Below are 22559 nucleotides of genomic sequence, written 5' to 3'. Positions count from 1 at the left end.
TGGCCAGTTAATAGACATTCTGCTTTTAACTGCTAAAATGCTTATACTGTTAATCGAGTGTAAATGAATATAAACTAATTGTAATGTTAATACGCCCTTATTATAGCGACTGGTCCACATATGGCCGTAATAATAGTTGTCAAATAAATGTATGTATTTTCTTTGTGTCAGTGCACTAACAAATACCACTTATGGAAACGTATCATTATCATTGTGTAACGAATTATCACCAATCAGAAAAAATAGCGTGTGTTAAATTGTGTAATGTTAATTGTGCAAACAAATGTTTAACATGTGCTGATACGAGAGGCGCCCAGATGATATTTGAACAAAATCTGTATACATGTTTAGACAGTAAGCACGAAAAACCCGTGCAAATTGCTTTTTCTCTATCACGTACAATCATAATATTTTTCTGTTTTTCTATTCAATATAATACATACAATGTATACATGTATATTATCATGCAGCATAGTGATTGTACAAAGCAATAAAGTTCAGACATGTTATACAAGATATGCCAATATATATTTTTTTAAAGAGAAAAGAAAAGAACAGAAGAATAGTTATGAAAAATGATGAGTTGTATAAAGTCGGAAGAAAGCATACTGGACTTGTGTGTTTTGTTGTATATTCACAATGATCTTATAAGATTGAAAAAAAAATATATATACAAAAATATTTTAATAAGATAAACTGACGTTAGAGTGAAATGTATATAAGTGGACAAACATTATGAGAATTTAGTCCGATTCCATTTTTGTTCAAACATTTGTAATGTGTCATTACTGAGGGCTATTTCTTTCTCGATCTGGATTTTTAGTTTAAGACTATGGACAAAACAATTAAAATTTGGTACTTGTTTTTTTGCTCTTCATGTTATAGATAAAATATTTCATCAATATAAGAATAAAATTCACAATATTATTACAGTCTATTGCTTTCAATGAGTAAATTCCGAAACTTACATTTAAGAAAGATAGTTTAACGTTTAGTTTAGCTGTTGTTCAAGAAAAGATACTAATTGATTCCAAATAGGCTGGATGTGTTTGCACTCCCAAAAAAGATGTTCTATAGTTTCGATGTTTTCACCGCAGAAGTCACACAGATTTGAGTTAGATAATTTGCATTTAAAGATATATTTATTTGTAGCTATAATACTTTGGATGTATTTATACTGAAAATTTCTCAGTGTGCTTTCAATAGTTGCTTTATATGGCATGGTAAATATGTGTTTCCAATTAAGTTCATGTTCTCCGAAAAGGACTTGCCATTTATTTTGGGTTTTGGAGTTTTCTGTAGGTTTTTTTATTTGTAGTGTGTAAAATATTTTATTCGTTTTGTTTTTTCTTCTAAGTATGTTTTCTACGAAAAATGTTTGAGTACATGGTGTATTATTTGTATTGATTTCAGATTTAATATGTATGGGTATGCTTTTGATTAGTGTGTAGTACTTCAGAAAATTATTTGAAGGTATTCCGTATATGTAGCATATATCATTAAAAGAGTAGAAATCCTTGATTCTGTAGTCATATAATTGGTCGACATATTAAATGCTTCGTTCAAACCAATCTTTATAGAAAAACATCTTATTGTTTGAAGTTATGTCGTTATTGTTCCATAAAATTGTTTTACTGCTGGTTTGGGTTTCTAGGTTATGAGTGACATCACGCCATGCTGATAGAACATCAGACAGAAATATGTTTTCGTTTGCAATTTAATGTAAGATAGTATTGCTGATGTTACATTCAAAGAGTAAGAAGTCACCCTATTTTTTTAGGATTTTCTGGTAGAATAATTTCCATTTACTCGTATTGGTATTATCTAGCTATCTTTTAACCCAGCTGCATTTGATTGCATTCAAGAATGAGTCAATGTTCGTTAATTGGATACCTCCATTTTCTACAGATTGAATTAACTGAGTTCGTTTTATTTTATCAGGCTTATTGCTGATTTTATATCGTTAATAACATCATTTGGTGGATTTGGGAGAACGGTTAATACATAAATTAATTTAGGAAGTGCAAATGTTTTCAATACTGTTTTTTTCCGATTAGTGTAAGTTTACTGTGATGCCATGATTTTAAGCAGTTTTTAAAATTCTGTAATTTAGGTAGTATGTTTTTAATAACTGTATCCTTGTCATTATTTGTGAAAGTAATTCCTAACGTTGTGGCTTCATCGGATGTCCAAATAAATTTCATTTCTTTTTTTATAAAGGACATTACTTTGTTTTAATTTACCTACTCGTAGCACAGTACATTTATTTTTGTTTAGTTTAAGACCCGATGCCATTCCGTAAAGGGTTAGTGACTCTATTAGGTTATGGAAAGAATCGTAATTGTCGTTTAAAAAGTAAATTGCATCGTCAGCAAATAGGGACTGTTTGATATCTACATCAGGTTCTAGTGATATGCCTTTAATGTGTTTATTTGATTGGATGTGATGTGATAGATACTCAATGCAAATAATAAATAGCGATGATGAGAGTGGACATCCTTGTCGAATCCCTCGTTCGATGTTAAAACTGTTTGAAAAGAAGCCATTGTTAATGATTATACTGTGAATATCGGTATAGAATAGTTTAACTCATTGAATGAGACTTTCACCAAAGTTCATATTTTCTAAGCAAGAGAACATAAATGAATGATCAAGCGATTCGAATGCCTTTTCAAAGTCTGCAAAAAGTATTAGACCAGGATTGTTTGAATTGTTGAAATAGTTTATGCATTCTTGGATAAGACGAACGTTTTCACCAATGTAACGTCCTTTTATGAAACCAGATTGAGATTTTGAAATGATTGATGGTAATATTTTGTTTATTCTGTTTGCTATACTTTTAGTTGCAATTTTATAATCATTGTTCAGTAAACTAATCGGGCGCCAGTTTGATAAGGATTCTAAGTTTTTCCAGGTTTTGGAATAAGTGATATAATACCTTGTTTTTGTAGCGTAGTTAAGTTTTCGTTGTTAAATGAATAGTTAAGTGAATTAATTAGATGTGTTTTTATATCATTCCAGAATATTTTATAAAATTCGATTGTGATGCCATCAGATCCTGGGCTTTTGTTATTTTGCATATCTTTTAGGGCTAATCCACATTCATATTCATTAAGCAATCCGTCGCACAGTTGTAATTCCTCTTCGTTTAAAGCGTGATGTGTATTTTTAAAAAGGGTGTTATTTTCAACAGTTTTTCGTTTATAGAGGGTTTCGAAAAATGAACGTTGTTATTCTAGTATTTGAGTCATGTTTGTTATATCTTTGCCATTGACTACTAGTTTGTGTACAGTTTTTTGTTCACTTCTACGTTTTTCAATGTTTGCGAGGTATTTTGTATTGTTTTCATTGTGTTCAACATGCTGTGCACGCGCTCTTAGTATTATTCCATTGAGACGTGTATGATAGATTCTATCTAATATATGTTTTTTAATGTTGTTTTTTCAATGTCGGTAGTATCATTTGTGTTTGTTTGATGCAATTGTTTTTCAAGTGTTTCAATGGTTTTGATGGTTTCAGTTTCATGTTTGTGTGTTTCTTTTTGTTTAAATGATGTGTATCTAATTGCTGTGGTACGTATATTTCCTTTAATTACTTCCCATAAGGTGTTTGGGTGTGCATCTTTATTATTTTGAACTGTATTTAATATTTCCTGTTTTATTTGTGTTTGATATTGTGTATCCAATAAGATGCTGTTGTTAATTTTAAAGTATCCTGGGCATCTTTCAGGTTGTATATTGTGCAGTTCAAGTTCAACTAGAGGGTGATCAGTTATAAATCCTGGTTTTATTATCCCCACGCTTTTTGAAAAAAGGTGGGGATATTGTGGTTATCTCCGCCGTCCGTCCGTCTGTCTGTCCGTCCGTCCTGGCCACTATCTCCTCCTACACTAAAAGCACTAGAACATTGAAACTTACACACATGGTAGCTATGAGCATATGTGCGACCCTGCACTATTTGGGATTTTGATCTGACCCCTGGGTCAAAAGTTATAGCGGTTGGGGTGGGGCCGCGTCAGAAATTATCACTCAGTTTGTTAGGTTATTTTACATTTACTTCTTTATTTCTACACCGATTCACTTCAAATTGATACTGGACCTCTCTTATGACAATACGGTCAATCTCAACCATGCATGGCCCCATTTCCAACCCTGGGGCGCCCCGCCCACATAGGCCACACCCACCAAAAATTTCCATTTACTATAATTTTTTTCATTTCTACACGGATTCACTTCAAATTGATACTGAACTTTTGTTATGACATTAAGGTCAATCTCAACTATGCATGGCCCCAATCCCAACCCTGGGGCGCCCGCCCACATAGGCCACACCCACCAAAAAACTCCATTTACTATATTTTTTTCATTTCTACACGGATTCACTTCAAATTGATACTGAACTTCTCTTATGACATTAGGGTCAATCTCAACTATGCATGGCCCCATAACCAACCCTGGGGCCCCGCCCACATAGACCACACCCACCCAAAATTGCCTTTACTATAATTTCTTCATTTCTACACCGATTCACTTCAAATTGATATTGAACTTCTCTTATGACAATACAGTCAATCTCAACTATGCATGGCCCCATTACCAACCCTGGGGCGCCCCGGCCACATAGACCACACCCACCCAAAATTGCCTTTTACTATAATTTCTTCATTTCTACACCGATTCACTTCAAATTGATACTGAACCTCTCTTATGACAATACGGTCAATCTCAACTATGCATGGCCCCATTACCAACCCTGGGGCCCCGCCCACATAGACCACACCCACCCAAAATTGCCTTTTACTATAATTTCTTCATTTTTTACACCGATTCACTTCAAATTGATACTGAACTTCTCTTATGACAATACGGTCAATCTCAACTATGCATGGTACAATTACCAACCCTGGGGCGCCCTGCCCACATATGTCACACCCACCCAAAATTGCCTTTTACTATAACTTCTTCATTTCTACACCAATTCACTTCTAATTGATGATGAACTTCTCTTATGACAATACGGTCAATCTCAGCTATGCATGGCCCCATTACCAACCCTGGGGCACACCTAGGTCAAACATTCGGCGTGGGGATACGCGTCGGTCTCTGCCGCGCCATTTCTAGTGTTACATGTGTCAATAATGTTGCAAAGAGATTCAGATATTAAAAAATAGTATAGTCTTCAAAATATTGTTGGTTTTGTGTTTGAGTGCCAGGTGAATTTGCTTTCGTTTGGGTATACTGTACGCCAGATATCTATCATATTGTAGTTTTCAATTATGTTATTTAAAATGTTTCTATTATTAGGATGAGTATAAAGGTTTCCATTCTTTTTATCTAATAATGAGTTCAGGACAGTATTGAAATCACCACCGATTATAATATTTTTATCTTGGTTATTAATTATAAAGGATTGTAATGTTTCGTAAAATGTGTAGACATCTATGTTAGGACCGTAAACGTTGATTAATGTTAGTTGTGTTTCATGTATTTTGATATGTATACTTGCTAGTCTGCCAATTATTATTTCGTTAAGGTTTCAGCTGTGATCCCTATGTTACTTTTTATCAGAAAGGCAATGCCTTGTTTATTAGTATATTGTCCACTGAGGTAGATGTCCCCGTCCCATTCATCTTTTAAGGTTTGTGCTAAAGTTTGTGTCAAGTGACTTTCTTGTAATAAGCATACATTTTTTTTTTTCGTCTAACCATTTGAAGATTTTTATGCGTTTATCTTTGTTGTTTAGCCCTTTTACATGTAAAGTACATAGTTTGATCATTCAAAAAAAAATTAAGGGTGATGTAAATGATAATGTGTGTGTGTTTGTCCAGTTAGTTTCTATTTGAAAACGTGTCCAGTTGGTTTCTATTATAAGAAGTAAGATGTCTACACAAACAAACAAAACTAGAAAACAAAAGTTAGGGATACAAAAGGATGAATATTCCATAAAAAAGAAGTAAAAAAAAATAATCACAAATGTGAGACTATAACAATAATAAACGACTGGTCTCCAATAGAGACATAAAAAGCGCATTTTCCGTACACTGGAAATACACAAACTAATTGAATTAGTGATCTGAGATACAAAAAGTATATATGTATAACACCGTAGATTATATGGTAGCTTATGATAATAATAATAATAATAATAATAATAATAATAATAATAATAATAATAATAATAATAATAATAATAATAATCATAATAATAATAATAATAATATTATAGCAAACAATGAATATTCTAGTCCTTTTCTTTTCTTTTTTTTAATCCATTCGTTTTTGCTCCTATATAGACCGCGGCAGTTCAACGACGCAATATTTATATCATTCATTGACAAAATAGGTGGCATTAAATTATAAAGACCGTGTTTTGTCACTTCTTCAAAAGATATTTTAGTGAAATAGAAATAAAGGTCAGATAAGTACACTGTACACAACACTTCACAATCCAAGTAACAAAAACAGATATTTCATAAAAAACATTGTGTTTTGCTAAACATTATCATCTGAGAGAAGAGTTGTCGTCTAAACAAACATGCATAGATTAAAAGGAAACTACACAAAAAGGTTATATGTACAAACAAAATACAAATATAATGTTGAGGGATGATGACTAAATACGGTTTTGTCAACATCGTAAAAAAGCAGGTAGTGATCTGAAAAAAAACACGTATATATGACACCGTTCAATGGATGATGACTCTTTGAGAAAAAATCACTGTATAATGAAAGTCGTTTTCTACCTTATATATTTAGCATTATAAGTGTACGTATCCTGGTTTCCATATGATGTAGATTTATATTCAGTAATTTAAAAAGAGTCGATCAACTAATGTATTGCTATCGACGTCAACATTTAACTAGTTACACGTTACCGTGTGTGTGGGGGGAGTATGTGGGTGTGTGCGCGCTTGTTGTGTGCGTGTGTTTTGCTGGTGCGGGTTTGTGTGTGTAAGCGCAATTTTGTGTATGCGTGTTTGCGCGCATGCGTGTGTGTGTATGTACTTGCGTGTGTGTGTGTGTGAGCGCGTGTGTATCCGCACGTGTGGGTGCGCGTGCGTGCATATGTATGCGCATGCTTGAGTGTGTGTGTGTGTGTGCTGGTTTTACTTTGCGTGCGCGCGAGCGTGTGAGTTTTGGGCATGCGTACGTGTATATGTTTGTGCGTTTTTGCGTGTGGGTTTTTGCGTGTGTGTATGTTGTTATAATTATTAAGCTTTGATTACAATAATAACTAAATTATATGACTATTGTAATAACAAAATATTGTTAATATCAAGAGACATATTTTCTATAAGAAAAACAAACGAAATGTATGGTAAAGCTATAAAATAACAGATATACACAGGTAATTTTGCACATCCGTCTCTTTGTCGATCCAAATATACGAAAACGAAAAACGAGATCGACTGACGGATACTCACGCGTTTATTAAATAAAGAAAGAATTGTTAGAAGTTATCTACATTTGGAATGTAAATCTCATATTTTATTAAGTCTGTATCCGGCCGTCAGTTAATCTAGTTCCGAAAAAAAAGATGAACTAGACTAACCACCGGATGTGTTTAAACTATCAAACTTATGAGCGTTAAACTCTCAGTAGGAAAGTTGTATTTGGTAAAAATGAGTTCAAAAGAAGTTTAATCACAACATAAGTAATGTGGCATTATAGAGCAAGTCTAATTTACAGACTGCATATATCTGCATGTTTAGAACATAATTTCGGTGATCTATATTATTATCACCGCACGCTAAATATACATCGATGGCATAAAAAAACAGTGTTCATATGTGTGGAATTATAACAATGCACGTGTAAAATGCATAATGTCAAGTATAAATAAGTATGTACAGCTACATTGGCAAATTAAAACCTTTAACACAGTATTGTTGTTTTATACTTAATTTACTTGATTTAAACGTGGAATTTATGTTATTAAATACGAGTAGGGGTCTGGGTAATGAGTTATGAGTTATACAGATAAATATAATCAGAGACAGTGTAGATATCAAGGGAAGAGATGCACACAGATTATAGTAAAAGTATATACAGGTTTATGTACTGATAAGTTGATAAAGAAAGCAGTGTTCTTAATCAAATATTTAAATTATGTAAATAATGAACTATGAGAAACCCAGTGTTGAGGGTTGCTAGTTATAATTGCAGAGTAAAGGTTTTCTTAATATTTTACCTTATTTCTTCTGATAACGTGTCTCGCATATACAGTTTACTAAATACTTTATTTTATTTTATAAAATTACAAATGATAATATAACATTCTCAAAAGCGAATAAAAACACGCTAACAACAACAGATGCAAATATTCTAAACATGTAAATTGAAGGTTTTGTAGTTATGTGTTCTATTTAAAAAAAAAGTTATCGCATTCTCGAAAAAAGTAATATAAACAAGCAGGAGACAACTTAGGTTTTGCAATTATCATATGCTTAATTAAGATATTGCTAAGAAGCTTTCTGCACAAATACACAATATATTTATTAGTGCTTCCGTTTTGGTCCGGCATCTGAGATTACCAAGACGTACGCTATATGTATATAATTGTGTTTTTGTATTTACATTATTTATTAATTAATATTACTATATTTTGTGTACTTATACCTTAGTTTATTAAAATAAGTTATGGTTTAATAAACACAGAGGACAGTTATGCACATTTTGATTAGATACATAATTATATCTCGTTCTCTTTTGAGCGCCTCCATCGCTGTCAATTCTGTGCAGATGACCGGAGGTTCCTATCGCTGGATGACACCTTCCTGGCGTAGGTATTGTCTTTACTCGGCCATGGCTTGCTAAGCAATGTATGGTACTGATCAAAATGTATCTGCTCGTGTCGTTCACTGCCTTTGTATTTAGCGAACAGTTTCCCTTCGTAGGACCATGCTTTTTCTATACGCGTAGGCTCTTTCAGGCGCAGTGACGCAAGAACCTCTGCATTTGTTTTGGTGAGATCTTCATTTAAGAATATACCAGTGCCTTTAAGAAGTTTCGCTCGTTTCATGATGTCTATTTTGGTCTGCCGTCTCACAAATTTAACAATGGCTGGTCTGTTTTTGGTATGCGTGAATTTTCCGAGCCTGTGTGCTACATCAATATCTCTGTATTCTATTTGGAGTCCCAATTTTTTATTTAACAGACCAACCGATTGTTCAGCAACAGCCTGCGAAGTTTGTCTGTCTATGTCGTTCGGAAGGCCAGTAATTCGGATGTTGTTTCGACGACCGTACTGCTCCAGGTCGTTAAGACTGGCCTTATGCGCCTGTTCTGAAGAGTGTTCCTTTTGTTTTAACGATTCGATTTCGTTATTTTATGTCTCGAGTTGTTGTTTGAGTGACTCGACCACTTTTGCTTGGTCGACCATATTGCCTTCGATTATTTCGTTTCTTTTTATAACTAAGCTGAGTAGTTTTTCTTTAAGTTCATCAAGTGTTTTTCTAATGTTATTTTTTATGAGTGCACTGTCGTCCTTTGATAAAACATTTGACAATTTTGAACTGATTTCTTGTAGACGCTTTTCGATAGATGTTTGCGATTGATCTGTTTGCATTTCCGTTTCTTTACTTGTTATATATTCCGTCAGGCTTTTCTGGCTGTTTTGGTGGGATACAGTTTTATCGTTTTGTTTTCTTTTAATTTTGCCTCTTGGTTTTTTTTTATGTTGTAGGTGTTTCGAAAACTTGTGTTTCTATTCTGCTATCCGTCCGTTAGAGCACTATCACTGGCTGTTGATGAATGGGGCCTTTTATTCATTGTTATTAATCATAACTGAGTGGTTTTACATAAGTCACTTTTACAAAAAACGCAATAATCCCGTTACAATCATAATCTTGATGTTTTAACATTGATATTCGTCATTAATAGCATGGTGCGTTTAAAAATTAGTGATAAAGTGGAAGGGGTAGTTGTTGGACTTTTGAAAACTAAACACACATATAGGAGTATTCCAAATGAGTTGAAAGGAATGGGATAATTGATTTCCTTGGGCTCCATCAAGAACATTCGTGATAATATTGGACATCAGCGCCAAAATATCAATGCTGGCCTTCCTATGCCAACGTTTAGATATCGTCGAAATGTGGCCACACCGAAAGTCATCAGAAAAATCGATCGTACGATCGCCAAAGTTAATCCACCGACCCAACGTGAGATGTCGTCTATGTAAGGCATCTCTGAGATTCGCTTTATCAACAAAGGAACTTAAGTTAATAGCAATTTCTATATCAATATGATATCGAAGCCGTTTCTTCGAAATGACGTTCCAAAACTGTTTCCAGAAGGTCGGAAGTCAATGGTGTTCCATCAGGATAGTGCCTCAAGTCACACATCTAAACAGACCCTTGAGTTTCTTAAGAAGGAAAAAAGTGAACTTTATTGACCGTGGCGATGGGATGCCGAAGTCTCCGAATGCTACTCCAATGGACTTTGGTATATGGGGAATCCTGAAACGCCGTCTACAGAAGCGCAACATTAACTCTGTTATAGGTCTTAAATAAGCTCTTAAGGACGAGTGGAGAAAACTGGACCAAATTATTATTAACAAGACTCTTGAATCGTGGCCAAAAAGGTGCAGGCTTATTAAGGCTTGTCATGGATCTCATATTGAACACTAACTTTAAAAAAGGTACTGCTGCAATTCTCATTTTGTGTCATTAATTTTGTTCTAATATAATCTGGGCGCCTCTCGTATTTCACAAGATAAAGAATACGTATGTAACTATTAAAAGTCAGTCAGTTCGTAGTAAGCCTTAACCATAAATTGTCGCTGATTTGTTTTCAAATCAATTTCGATATTTGTGTGCACCGGTCGGACATTATTATTGCGCATTGGATTGTTTAACAACGGAACTAAAATCATTTGTGTTTGAAGTAGTGTGTCTATTACAGCTAGCGGGTATAGGGCCTTTTATTTTAAAAAATCAACAACGTTTATATGTTTTATCACAAAGAAGATGGTTTTTGGATTTTGGTCAATATGTTTTATCACTGTCACGAACACTGTTTTTTGTTTTCTCATTTCCTCAGAAATACATTTTTATCACTGATGTAATCTGCTTAATGGTTATATTCTTCATTGTTTCTAACACATATATTGTTAAAAGATGCACAGAAAGATGGAGTACTAATAACCTGAGAACATCATGTTTTAGCTCAAACAATACGTTTACTCTCACTCCAACGCGAGGAATATTTGACGACAGCAAACAAAACTTTTCGCGCTTCCACATTGATATATCAAATATAAACATTGCCGATTTGTTAATAATTAACGCATTAAAAAGAAAGGTTTTTCAAACGCTTTATTACTTTGCCCTGTTAAAATGATGATCATTCATTGATAAACTTATGTATTACAATGGTTTTCAGGAGTGTCTTTCGCTTGTTTTATAATAATGTATTTACACTTTTTTAATCGATGACAATTTGTTTCAAAATCGTAATTTTACAATAACTTTCAACATGCCACTTGAAGTCATTTTAATTTTACGAATGCAAACATATATATAATTGACATGGTAAAGTCGAGTTGGTCAATATTGAAATTCAATGTCTGTTATATTAAAGCACGTGAAACCGTGTTATTAATATTTTCTTTACCAATACATGACCGATCTAATTAACTTGAAAAAAGAGATGTCTTGAACAATCAGCGTGAATTCATTCTATCAATTAGTGTGTATACAAACGATGCTGTAAAGTATCATTCTTTCCTGACATGATAACAAAGCTAAACTTAATAGCTCGTAGTATTTACAATCACTACTTGGTGATCCACACAACGTAGCCCGACAAATAAGTACGAACGCTCTGGACATGCAGCATACATTTTTTTTGGCGAACACACATGATGAAATTTATATTAGTATATTTTATTGCACAACAGGCACTATATTAGTATTCATTACGTACTATAACGCGTCTTTTGTGTATATCACTTATATATATTTTTATTGCACTATATGTAAAATATTGTTTATTCAATGTTATTTCACGATTTAAGGTGGATCTTCATGTACCATTAAGTCGTTATGCCTTACCAGAAAATGTTTTAAGTTTCGCTAATATTTAACAACATCAACCAATAAAAACATATTGTAATTTTAAAATACGAAAATAACAGATGCATGATCAGTGTAGATTTTAACACAAAGAGTTTGATTTGTATTTACATGCCTACTTATTTCGTATATAATGACATTCGATATTTGAATAAATACGTTTAAATACACAACACGAACTTGCTAAATACAAACGAGCAAACGTCTTAAAGATTGGAACTCAGTGCTACAAAATGAAGTCATTTACAACAGCCAGCCATTTGCGAACCTGAGAACAACTATGTAAAGCTAAATGTGCTTCTGGTTACCCGAATTCCATGCAAAGACTAGTGAAAACCATTGTTGTCAATAACTCTGACACGAATACTGATGTCGTCCTTATTTCGGAAAGTGCTTTTCCTCATTTGTGAAAATGTCATGTTTGCATTTTTAACAGTACATTATATAAGTCATTTATATGCAAACAAAGAACAAAAGTATAGCGTCAAATACATGTCGTTTATAATGTATTAGACCAGCTTTAAATGGTTGACATTCAAATGACAATGATATGGACGAATGTTGTATTTTGAATACTTTGTGTATATTATTGACATTTGAACCATCAAACTCTTTGTTCACAATCATTAAACGTTTTATTAACGAGCTTACATAAACAAATTGGAATCATGCCTGTCAAATCAACCTAAATACCCAGAGGACATCTCACGATGTTATAAAGTGACCAAATGGTCGATTAACAAAACCATCAACATCTTAAGCGAAAATGGAACATATTTATTCCTGAGCAAATATAGCTCCATCACGTAGAGATGGTCTGTCGATGAGAGCCTTAACCTGTTACCGAAATGTTCATACGAACTTGTTTTTCATTGATTATTATTATGAAAACATGTATCGCAGGGAGTTACTGAAACACAACTTTGCATTTTGATCTTCTTTTGATGGTGTTGATTGTGTTGTTATTGTGTTATTGCTACATGTCAGAAAAAAACACAAGAAAACATTCAAATATATACTCGTTTTTGTACTTTTTTCCTTTAAAGGAATGACCATAAAACAATAAAAACATATTTGATGCATTATTTACACTGTTTTCTCATATTAACGTTAACTATTACGTCAACGATTATGTGTTCTTCTACTTTGAAATATTGCGCATATGATATTAATCACAGATTGTGTATTCTAAATAATTTGAGGGAAGGTAAAGTGAACATCATGCTTATTGATAAATTATACAGGCATGTTTTAAGGGTTCCAAGTTAAGCCTTTTCTATGCTTATCCTTTGCCGATTTTTGTCGCGTGGATTCACGAATCGTTGATGACCGTTGGGCAATACGGTTTTCTTTATTGACTTGTGGCATGTCGACGGTATTTTAACTATAGAGACCCAGTTTTTTTTCTCAATATGTTTATTCTGTTACTATATATAATTATCGTAATTTTTTATATGTATTGTAAAAAAATAGTATTGATTTTTATCGTTTGAAGAATTCATGTTTTTTTGGTGTTTTTTTTCACATGGATGTCATGAATCGTTAAAGACCCGTTTGACTATACTGTGTGCTTAATTGAGTTTTGTCATGTCGACAACATTTGAACTAATAACACAAAGTTGTTTTCGCAAAATGTTTAGGCAGTTAAAATGTATAAGTATCGTTTGCAAAATATATGTTTAGTAAAAAATAAGTTTTGGTAAATAGTTCAATTGTAATTAAACAAACCAACACATATAAAGACAAACAAACACAATTTAAATCGCAACTGAAATAATTGATTAATGCCTTTTTTCCATGAGAGCACAATTGGGAAGCTTATGATAAGCCAAGTTGATATAGAAAGCAATTATCAATTCATGTTTGTATTAAATACGGTATCATTTTTTTAAAATAACGGGTTCATGACATATCTTAGTAAAGATGAATTGAATAAGACAAAAAAATGGCATTTACAAACGATGTTGTGAACAAGTGTTATACTCGTTAATTGAAATTAAACAATTAATACATTTTACAGATTTTGTTTTGCATTAATGAATATACGCTTCTTCTACAACTTTTTTTTAACAAATTAGAATATAAATGACGAAGTAACTGCTCAGTTTAATTTCCAAAACATAATTTCTGCCAAAATACTTTATCATAGCAGGATGCCTATTTATTTGTTTCGATATATTTAATTCACACTCAATCGCCATTTCACTTGTAAGATATAGTTACGTCGTCATTTATATATTAATGTATTACATAACAGTTGTAACAGGAAGCGTATCTTCATTAATGCAGATACACAATATGTAAATTAATTGCACAGTTGTTTCGATCATCAAATATGGTCGATGTTACCCGTGTTTCAAATACAACAGTTGAAAAGTGGCTTTCAAATAACAAAAACGTTTATTTCTTAAAGTACATGTTTATTTCCATATTTCAAAAAATGACGCATAACGTTATTTATTATATATAAAGCACAATTCTTAATTTAAGTGTCTTTCATATACTCTGTTTAACTGCTTACTGCATGGCTTTTTTCATTAAATAGTTTACACATACTCATCGTCTTATTTCGTACATAAGACTTTCATTTATTCATTATGTTTTTGAATATAAATAGGGCATTTCTTCAATCGTCAAAATGACTTTACAGTATTTGTTTGATTGAAAAATGTGACTGAGTGGCTCCAAATAATAATCAATTTTTTTGTCGAAAATTGTCTTTGATATTGACCTGATTTCCATAACAGCTCGAACGAGTTAATAATGAAATCACCGCGGCTAATTCAATAAGGGCTAGACTATATTGAACTGCCTGTCAGGTAATTCGTTTTGTTCATTGCTTTTGGTCTGGATGGCCTTACATGTTTTATGTCTTCAACAGGAATATAAATAGTATTTGAACATGTATTAAATTGAAAGTAAAATGATGTAATGTATGATATTTGTTTATACCAGAAACAGGTAACAGATTATTGTGCAAAGCGATATATTCACTAAAAAGTGCATCTATTTGTATCAGTGATACATTACATCAAGTTTAAAGTTATCAAACGAAAACTCTTAAACATGAATTAATTGCTTGAAGTGTATCCATAAATCGAACTGGTTAAATTATTGAACGATTTCATTTTAATGACGAGTAAGTAATTCTGCGTGAAGTGAGGGTGTCGGGGAATCTTCTGACTTGTTAAAAGCCCCTATGTCTCTTGTGATGTCCATCTAAGGTGTTGACTCCGGCTTTAATGTTTTTTATGTTCCATATTGTGGGTAGTATGTGTTTTGTTTAAGTTTAACCTATTTATTTTAGCTCGATTGCATTGAAAGCCTCAGGCTTATAGAAACGCTATCGAGTCCGTGTCCCGGGCCTATGACCAGTACTTGGTGTCTGTACTTATGTAAGTCAAAGAAGTTTTTGTCTTCATAATGGTTTAATCACTAAAATTTCGCAATTGATTTGTCTAATGATACTGTATTTAGAACCCTCATTATTGTCAAATAAATACCAACATTATCTAAGCCTTGTTTGAACGTTAAGCATTTAGTGAAAGAAACCTGTATAAATATTATTGTGATTCAGTTTGTTTACTGTATTATTAAAATTTGAGATTGTATGTACGTGTTACAACCTATATTGAATATGTGTGTAGATTCTATAAATACGTATTTATCATACCAACACATTGATATCTGCTTGATATCCTGTTGCCTGATATCTTTTTTATTTCACGGTCAACAGGAAGTTCATATATCAGTCATGTGTGGAGGCTACTAAGACTTAAGTACAATGTTTTGTTTTATTGTAAAACTGAATCAGATTAATAAAAACAAACAATTTGATACCAAGAGGTATTACATGTAATCAACAAACAGCAGCAAAAATAGAAAAAAACGTATTTTCCAAATATTAAGAATGAATAAGTGCATGCTGATGACGTCATGTACCAAACGGACTACTTGTTGTACATGCCTTCATATGCAAACATCAAAGGTCAAAGGTTATGTCAAAAGTTCAGCACTTATTATAGAAAGACAAAATAAATAAAACAAACAATAAACAAGAGTGCCAAACAGTCACAAGATACGCCCGTTCGAAGGTTTTGGACACCATGCTCAATGCTTGAAATGCACTAAGTGACATCGAGACCTTGTTATTGACCCGGAATGACCCATATTTAAACTTCACCTATATATCATTTAGATGTAACATCTGACTAAATTTGGGGAATATCAAATGAAAACTACTTCAATTAGAGAGCGGACACCATGCTAAATGCTTGAAATGCACTATGTGACCTCGTGACCTCGTTTTTGATCCGGCATGACCCATATTCAAACTTGACCTACACATCATCTAGACACAACTTCTGACTAAATAAGGTGAAGATCAGACGAAAACTACTTCAATTAGAGAGCGGACAGCATGCTAAATGCTTGAAATGCACTAAGTAACATTGTGACCTTGTTTTTACATCGGCATGACTCATATTTGAACTTGTCCTACATATCATCTAGACACAACTTCTGACCAAATTGGGTGAAGATCGGGTGAAAACTACTTCAATTAGAGAGCGGACACCATGCTTAATCCTTGAAATGCACTATATGACTCCGTGACCTTGTTTTTGACCCGGCATGACACATATTCGTACTTGACCTAGATATTGTCTAGACACAACTTCTGACTAAGTTTGGTAAAGATCGAATGAAAACTGTTTGAATTAGAGAGCGGACACTGCTGTGGACGCCGACCGCCCGCCGCCCGCCGCCGACCGCCCGCCGCACGCCAAGGGTGAAACTATGATACATCCCGTTTTTAAAAACTGGCGTAAAAAAGGTAGTTAAAATAGTAAATATAAAATAGAAACAAATTTCACAATAAAACCAAATGCACTATGCTTTAAATATTGAATTAATTTTAAATAATAAATTATTATTAAGGTTACCGCATTATCTGACGAAGAAATACAAAAACTCTAGACAGACAACATTTTGGGTGGAACAACGCTAAAATCACTTCTGAATACCATTTGGTTAAACAACTACCTGCATTTCAGCCTACGAGGAACCCATGAGCAGTACAATTTAAGGTTAGCTAAATTATTAAATGACGGACTTTCAGTGCTAAAAATGAGAGTCTAAAATTACATATTTTTGGGGGAATTCATATCTTTAATCCTGTTTTAAACCAAATTTATCATTTGTTTATCCTCAAACATCTTGAATTTTACATGAACCGTCCTGAATACTTACTTAAATACAATGAAACAACTTCTGATTATTAAACACATTTTTTAAGATACAGTGATGTCAAACTCAAGACAGATGCATTAGGAAATGAATTTCTGGAATTATATGAACGGCAGACAAAGATCCGCATTGGAGCAAATGCATCAGATGCCAGAAAAATTCATCCTAAGATGTTTTCCTCGCCACGATTAGGAAATAGGGACCCTATTTACATTTACAAACAGAACACTGATCAAAGGCCACCCGGCTTCAGCACTGATGATAGCCAATTATAACTGGCAGCAAAACCCGTACCCTTAACTGACCAGTTTTGATCAGTGTGACCTACGGCATAAACTTGGTGAAATAAATTGCCAAGATGATGAAAATTATGGCAATTAGGCCGGTTTTGAAAAAAAAAGCAAAAAATAACTTAAGTAATCATTCTGCTAGAAAACACCTTTTTTAAAAACTAAGGGACTCCAATATCGCACCCACCGAAATCATGCAAAAAAACAGGACACAAAAACGTACAGTCAATAATCAATTACAGTGAAATCTCTATCTCTATCTCCCGGTAATGTCCAGAGTTATGTGTATAGCTCTCCCATCATAGTCTTGAAGACATCTATGGACGGGGACGTGACCACCTGTTCCGGGAGACAATTCAAGAGGCGTATTCAAGCTGTTAAAACGGGTAGGCGTTGACGGTGGTAAATGGCACTATGTAGCGCTTTGCATGGCCTCTGGTGTGCACCCCTGTTGGTATAAGTACTGTTCTGGCGTTGATGTCCACTAAGTTGTTAACGATCCTGTTCATAATGACAACTTTGGCCGTTAGACTTCTGGATTCAAGTGCTGTCAAACCGAGCTTATTCATCCTTACAGAAATTTCCGAACAAACACAAAAAAGATGTTCAAACCTTTTGGCATCATGTTCTACTGCAACTCCATCTGTTTCATGCACTTCTTTTAACACTCCCGAAATAAACATTTCTCTCCCCACCCACCCGGCAGTTTAACAAGCACAGTTTCCTTGCCAAAATAAATGGCGTGTTTCTGGAGCTGTACTTAACCTGCAGAACCTTAATATCTACGCACTACCACCAAAGTAAACCAAACGCGCAGTATATATTCCGAATTCTAATAAAACATCATTAAAATCTTTACACGTGTTGACACGATGCGAAAACGTGAGCGACTGCACTGGCCTTGACATGTTACAACGGTTATCAAGTTTTGACTTTAAAATGTATAATATATGCTTTCATTTTGTGTAATAAAGTATTGATGCTTAAAGTTTTGTTGCAGAATTAAAGAATAAAGTGGTGAAAAGATGTGTTGTGGCCCGGTTAGCTCAGTCGGGAGAGCACTAGCCTTGGAAAGGATGTGTCACGGGTTCGAGACCCGGACTGGCTGCACACTTTTCACCACCCAGCGACATACATATATTTGTTATTTTGCATATCTAGACAATAGACGTATTGAAGCCTTATTTACGTTCTACGTTGTATTACATAAGCACTGGCCATACTATAATATACACTTTTCAGTTTGAAGAAGAGGCAAAAAGAACATATAATAAGTCAAAAACCCGCAAATGGTTAACGTAATTTATATACACATTTAGCGGCGTATTTAGCAGGAGAGGGTTAAATGTAAGACATACAGAAAGTGTTTGCTTGGCATATGCCATTTCGTTACCAATACAAATATCAACGTTATAATTAAGTGTAGGTACATTTTATTTTAGTAGTACCGTTTCAAATACAAAGTAACAGTTGTTTGTGTATTATAATCAAGTGAAACAAACTTATGTGCATCTCATAGTTAACATTGTTGTAAGAAAAGTGATTTCAGGCTGCATTAGCTGAAACTTAATATGAGCGGCACAGTGTCTTTAATATCAGAAACAATACGAACCGCTAATATTAAACTAATTTAGAAAAACAATTGACACATTTTGACGTCACACAGGCATATAATCATCGCACACAATATACAAGGATATAGTTAATCTTATTTAACACTATAGACTTAATACTATTTCATATAATGAAATATTATGTTGTCACTTGTGTATGATTTTCCAAGAAAACTAATAAAGTTGTCATGTATTAATTCAATAGCGTATTTCGCTTGTTTCCATTCATAGAATACCTTCGATTTAGGTTATCATTGCCATGTTAAGGCCAGAAAACTAGTTTCGTTAGTGAAAACATTTTCTATCATAATAAGAACACGTGCTTTTAAAGAGTACATGAACATTGCAAATATCCTCGATTAACCTGAGTTGTAGTATTAAAAGCAACATAACTGACGGCAATTTTATCTATACTGTCCAATCACTTCATGACAATTGCGAACGGCTTGCTTTGTTTGATATGTCGAAAAACAAGACAATCACAATTTAAAAAGACGCCTTTAGCGTGATGACTGTTCTTTTGTAGGAAGCATTTCAAAAGAGAGGAAGAGAGATGAATATTGTCCCGCGGAATCCGTACAAAATGTCGGTTGAGATCGGTTTATCCGGACGTTGTCGAGATTTCGATGAATAATGCGCTGATGCCAATCCCAAAATAAATGTATAAACATTCCTATTTACTTCCATATTCACTATATGCAATTGTAAATACGTTCTTTGCTATATTCGTGTAAGTGCAATATAATATCTAAAAACAGATGTTAACCATTACACGTTTAAACAGTAACAATTTTGTAGACATATTTTAGACATAATTGCTTTGAGCACCTGTGCCGTATCTCTTGTACTTTAGTATATATGCAAACAAATGGTCAATTATTTCAAACATGCCAATTGTGATACGCTTCTGATGACTTCTTTTGCTGTTATACGCTATTTATTTAATATCATTCCCTACCAAAAAAAAAATCAACCGGAGTCATTTAATATACATCTAAAACGTGACACACGTTTAGTATTCTAAATAGTGACACGCGTTTGGTATTAACATTGTTTGACGTTATGTAACGTATATTTAAAATTTCTCTTATATCTGTGATGATCCATGTTGACATATACAGTTATAAACCATATACTTTATGCGTGTAAACACTCAATACACATTTGAATCAGATACAAGATACATTTACCCGAATTCCATACAAAGACTAGTGACAGCCATTGTTGTCAATAACTCTGACACGAATACTGCTGTCGTCCTTATTTCGGAAAGTGATGTTGCTCATTTGTGAAACTGTCATGTTTGCATTTTTTATCAGTGTAATATATTAATCATTTAAATGCGAACAACGAAAGACAGTAAAGCATGAAATACATGTCGTTATAATGTATTAGACCAGCTTTTAATTGGTGACATTCAAAGGAAAGTGACATAGACGAATGTGTTATTTTGAATACTTTGTGTATATACTTGACAATTAAAGCATCGACCTCTTGTTTGAAAATTAAAGTAATTGCCAGAAAATATCGCTATTTTTGTCAACATATTGAGAATAGACGCTTTAATTTTATTGTTTGACCCAATAATCCCGATGTTAGTTACATAATATATTTTTTTTATTTCATTCAATTATATAGTGTTTTAACTTTTAAAATGGATGATTGCATTGTTCGATACAGTGGTTGTAATATGTAGGATTTAACATAAATACACTTCTTAGCAAAGAGTGAATTTGTTTTTGTAATTATACAACGTGAATTGTCTCTTTTCATCAATGATTGGTGTACAGTTTTTGAATAGGCTGGACAGCAACGTGTCTCAAATGAACAAATGCCGATCCCCGAGGATTAAACAATCATTACAAGTTCGATAGATACTGAACACATGCTCTATATGATTACAAGTAGTGGTCGTTTGTTTTATTAACACGCTTACATAAAGCAAATTTGAACCATGCCTGTGAAAGCAACGTAAATATCAAAAGGTCTTTACACGATGTTATAAAGTGACTCTGTTACCGATTATCAAAACCCGCAAACATCTTTCAAATCAACACGTATAATACACAACATAAATTCATGAACACATTTTGATCTATTACTATGAGATGGTCTGTCGATGAGGGCATAAAACTGCTAAAATGGACTACACGATGTTATAAAGTGACCCTGTTACCGATTGTCAAAACTCGCAAAAAATCTTTCAAATCAACACGCATAATACACAACATAAATTCATGAACAAATATTGATCCATTACTAAGAGATGGTCTGTCGATGAGAGCATAAAACTGTTAACTAAATGCTCACATGTACATGTTTTTATTGATTTTTATTGTGATACCATGCATCAAAAGGACTTACTGAAACAAAACATTTTGATCTTTTATAAATGGTGTTGATGGTGTTAATTGTGTTGCTTTTGTTACATGTCAGAGAAAAACAGAACTTTTTTGCTTGAAGAGAATAGCAAGGAAACTATTAAAACATATTTGGAAGAGCAAGTGTTTACTGTCACGTGACATATTCACGAATCCGATTAACAAAAAACGATAATGTGTTCTTCTACTTTGCTATCTGGTGCAAATGATATTTAACACATTTTGTGCATTTTTAATTATTAAAGGGAAGGTTAGGTGAACAGCACGCGTATTGATTATTTATTCGATGGAAGATAGCGATACAGGCATGTATTATGGGTTGCATGTAAAGCGTTTACTATTTTTATCCTGTGAAGAATACATGTTCTTATTAAGTTTTGTCAAGTGGATGTCATGAATTGTTAATGATCCGTTGCACTATACTGAGTGCTTTATTGAGATGTGGCATGTCGACGGCATTTGCACAAATAAAACACCGTTGTTTTCACAAAATATTTATTCAGTTACAATACATTATTATTGTTTGATGTATTGTCAAAATAAGCATAGATTAATTCAACAAGCCAATACATATCAAGAAAAATCAAAAGCATTTTAAATCGCAGCCGAAATACTTGATTAATGCCTTCTTTGCGTGAGAGCACAATTGGGAAGCTTACGATAAGACAGTTGAGATGGCAAGCAATTATCAGTTTATGTTTTTTATGAAATTTGGTATCATTTATTTTGAAAATAATGGGTCAATGATATATCTTACCAGGATGAATCGAATTATTAAACAAAACATTTTACCGACGACGTTTTGAACACTGTTTGTACTCAATCGATGGAAATTAAAGAATTAATACCTTGGACAGATTGTGTATCTGCATTAATAAAGATGTGCTTCTTTCTTCAATGTTAAATTAACAAATTAGAATATAAATGACGACGTTACTTCTCAGATTAATTA

The 22559-nt window shown here is 33.3% G+C and overlaps 1 protein-coding gene across 1 annotated transcript in view; it reads right to left on the bottom strand.

Moving 5' to 3' along the window:
• Positions 1–8727: 8727 nt before the first annotated feature.
• LOC127839521 (uncharacterized protein DDB_G0271670-like) overlaps positions 8728–22559 on the bottom strand; it is a gene marked incomplete at its 5' end in the record, with an annotated part of 16031 nt that continues 2199 nt past the window's right edge. Inside the window, one exon of the mRNA XM_052367911.1 lies at positions 8728–9284. Coding sequence (XP_052223871.1) covers positions 8728–9284 — 557 coding nt within the window. The remainder of the gene's footprint in view (positions 9285–22559) is intronic.

The sequence above is a fragment of the Dreissena polymorpha genome, chromosome 7 (assembly GCF_020536995.1).
Source record: "Dreissena polymorpha isolate Duluth1 chromosome 7, UMN_Dpol_1.0, whole genome shotgun sequence".
Taxonomy (NCBI): Eukaryota; Metazoa; Mollusca; class Bivalvia; order Myida; family Dreissenidae; genus Dreissena; species Dreissena polymorpha.
Note: the sequence above shows the minus strand (reverse complement) of the source record. Positions and strands in the feature narration are given on the sequence as shown.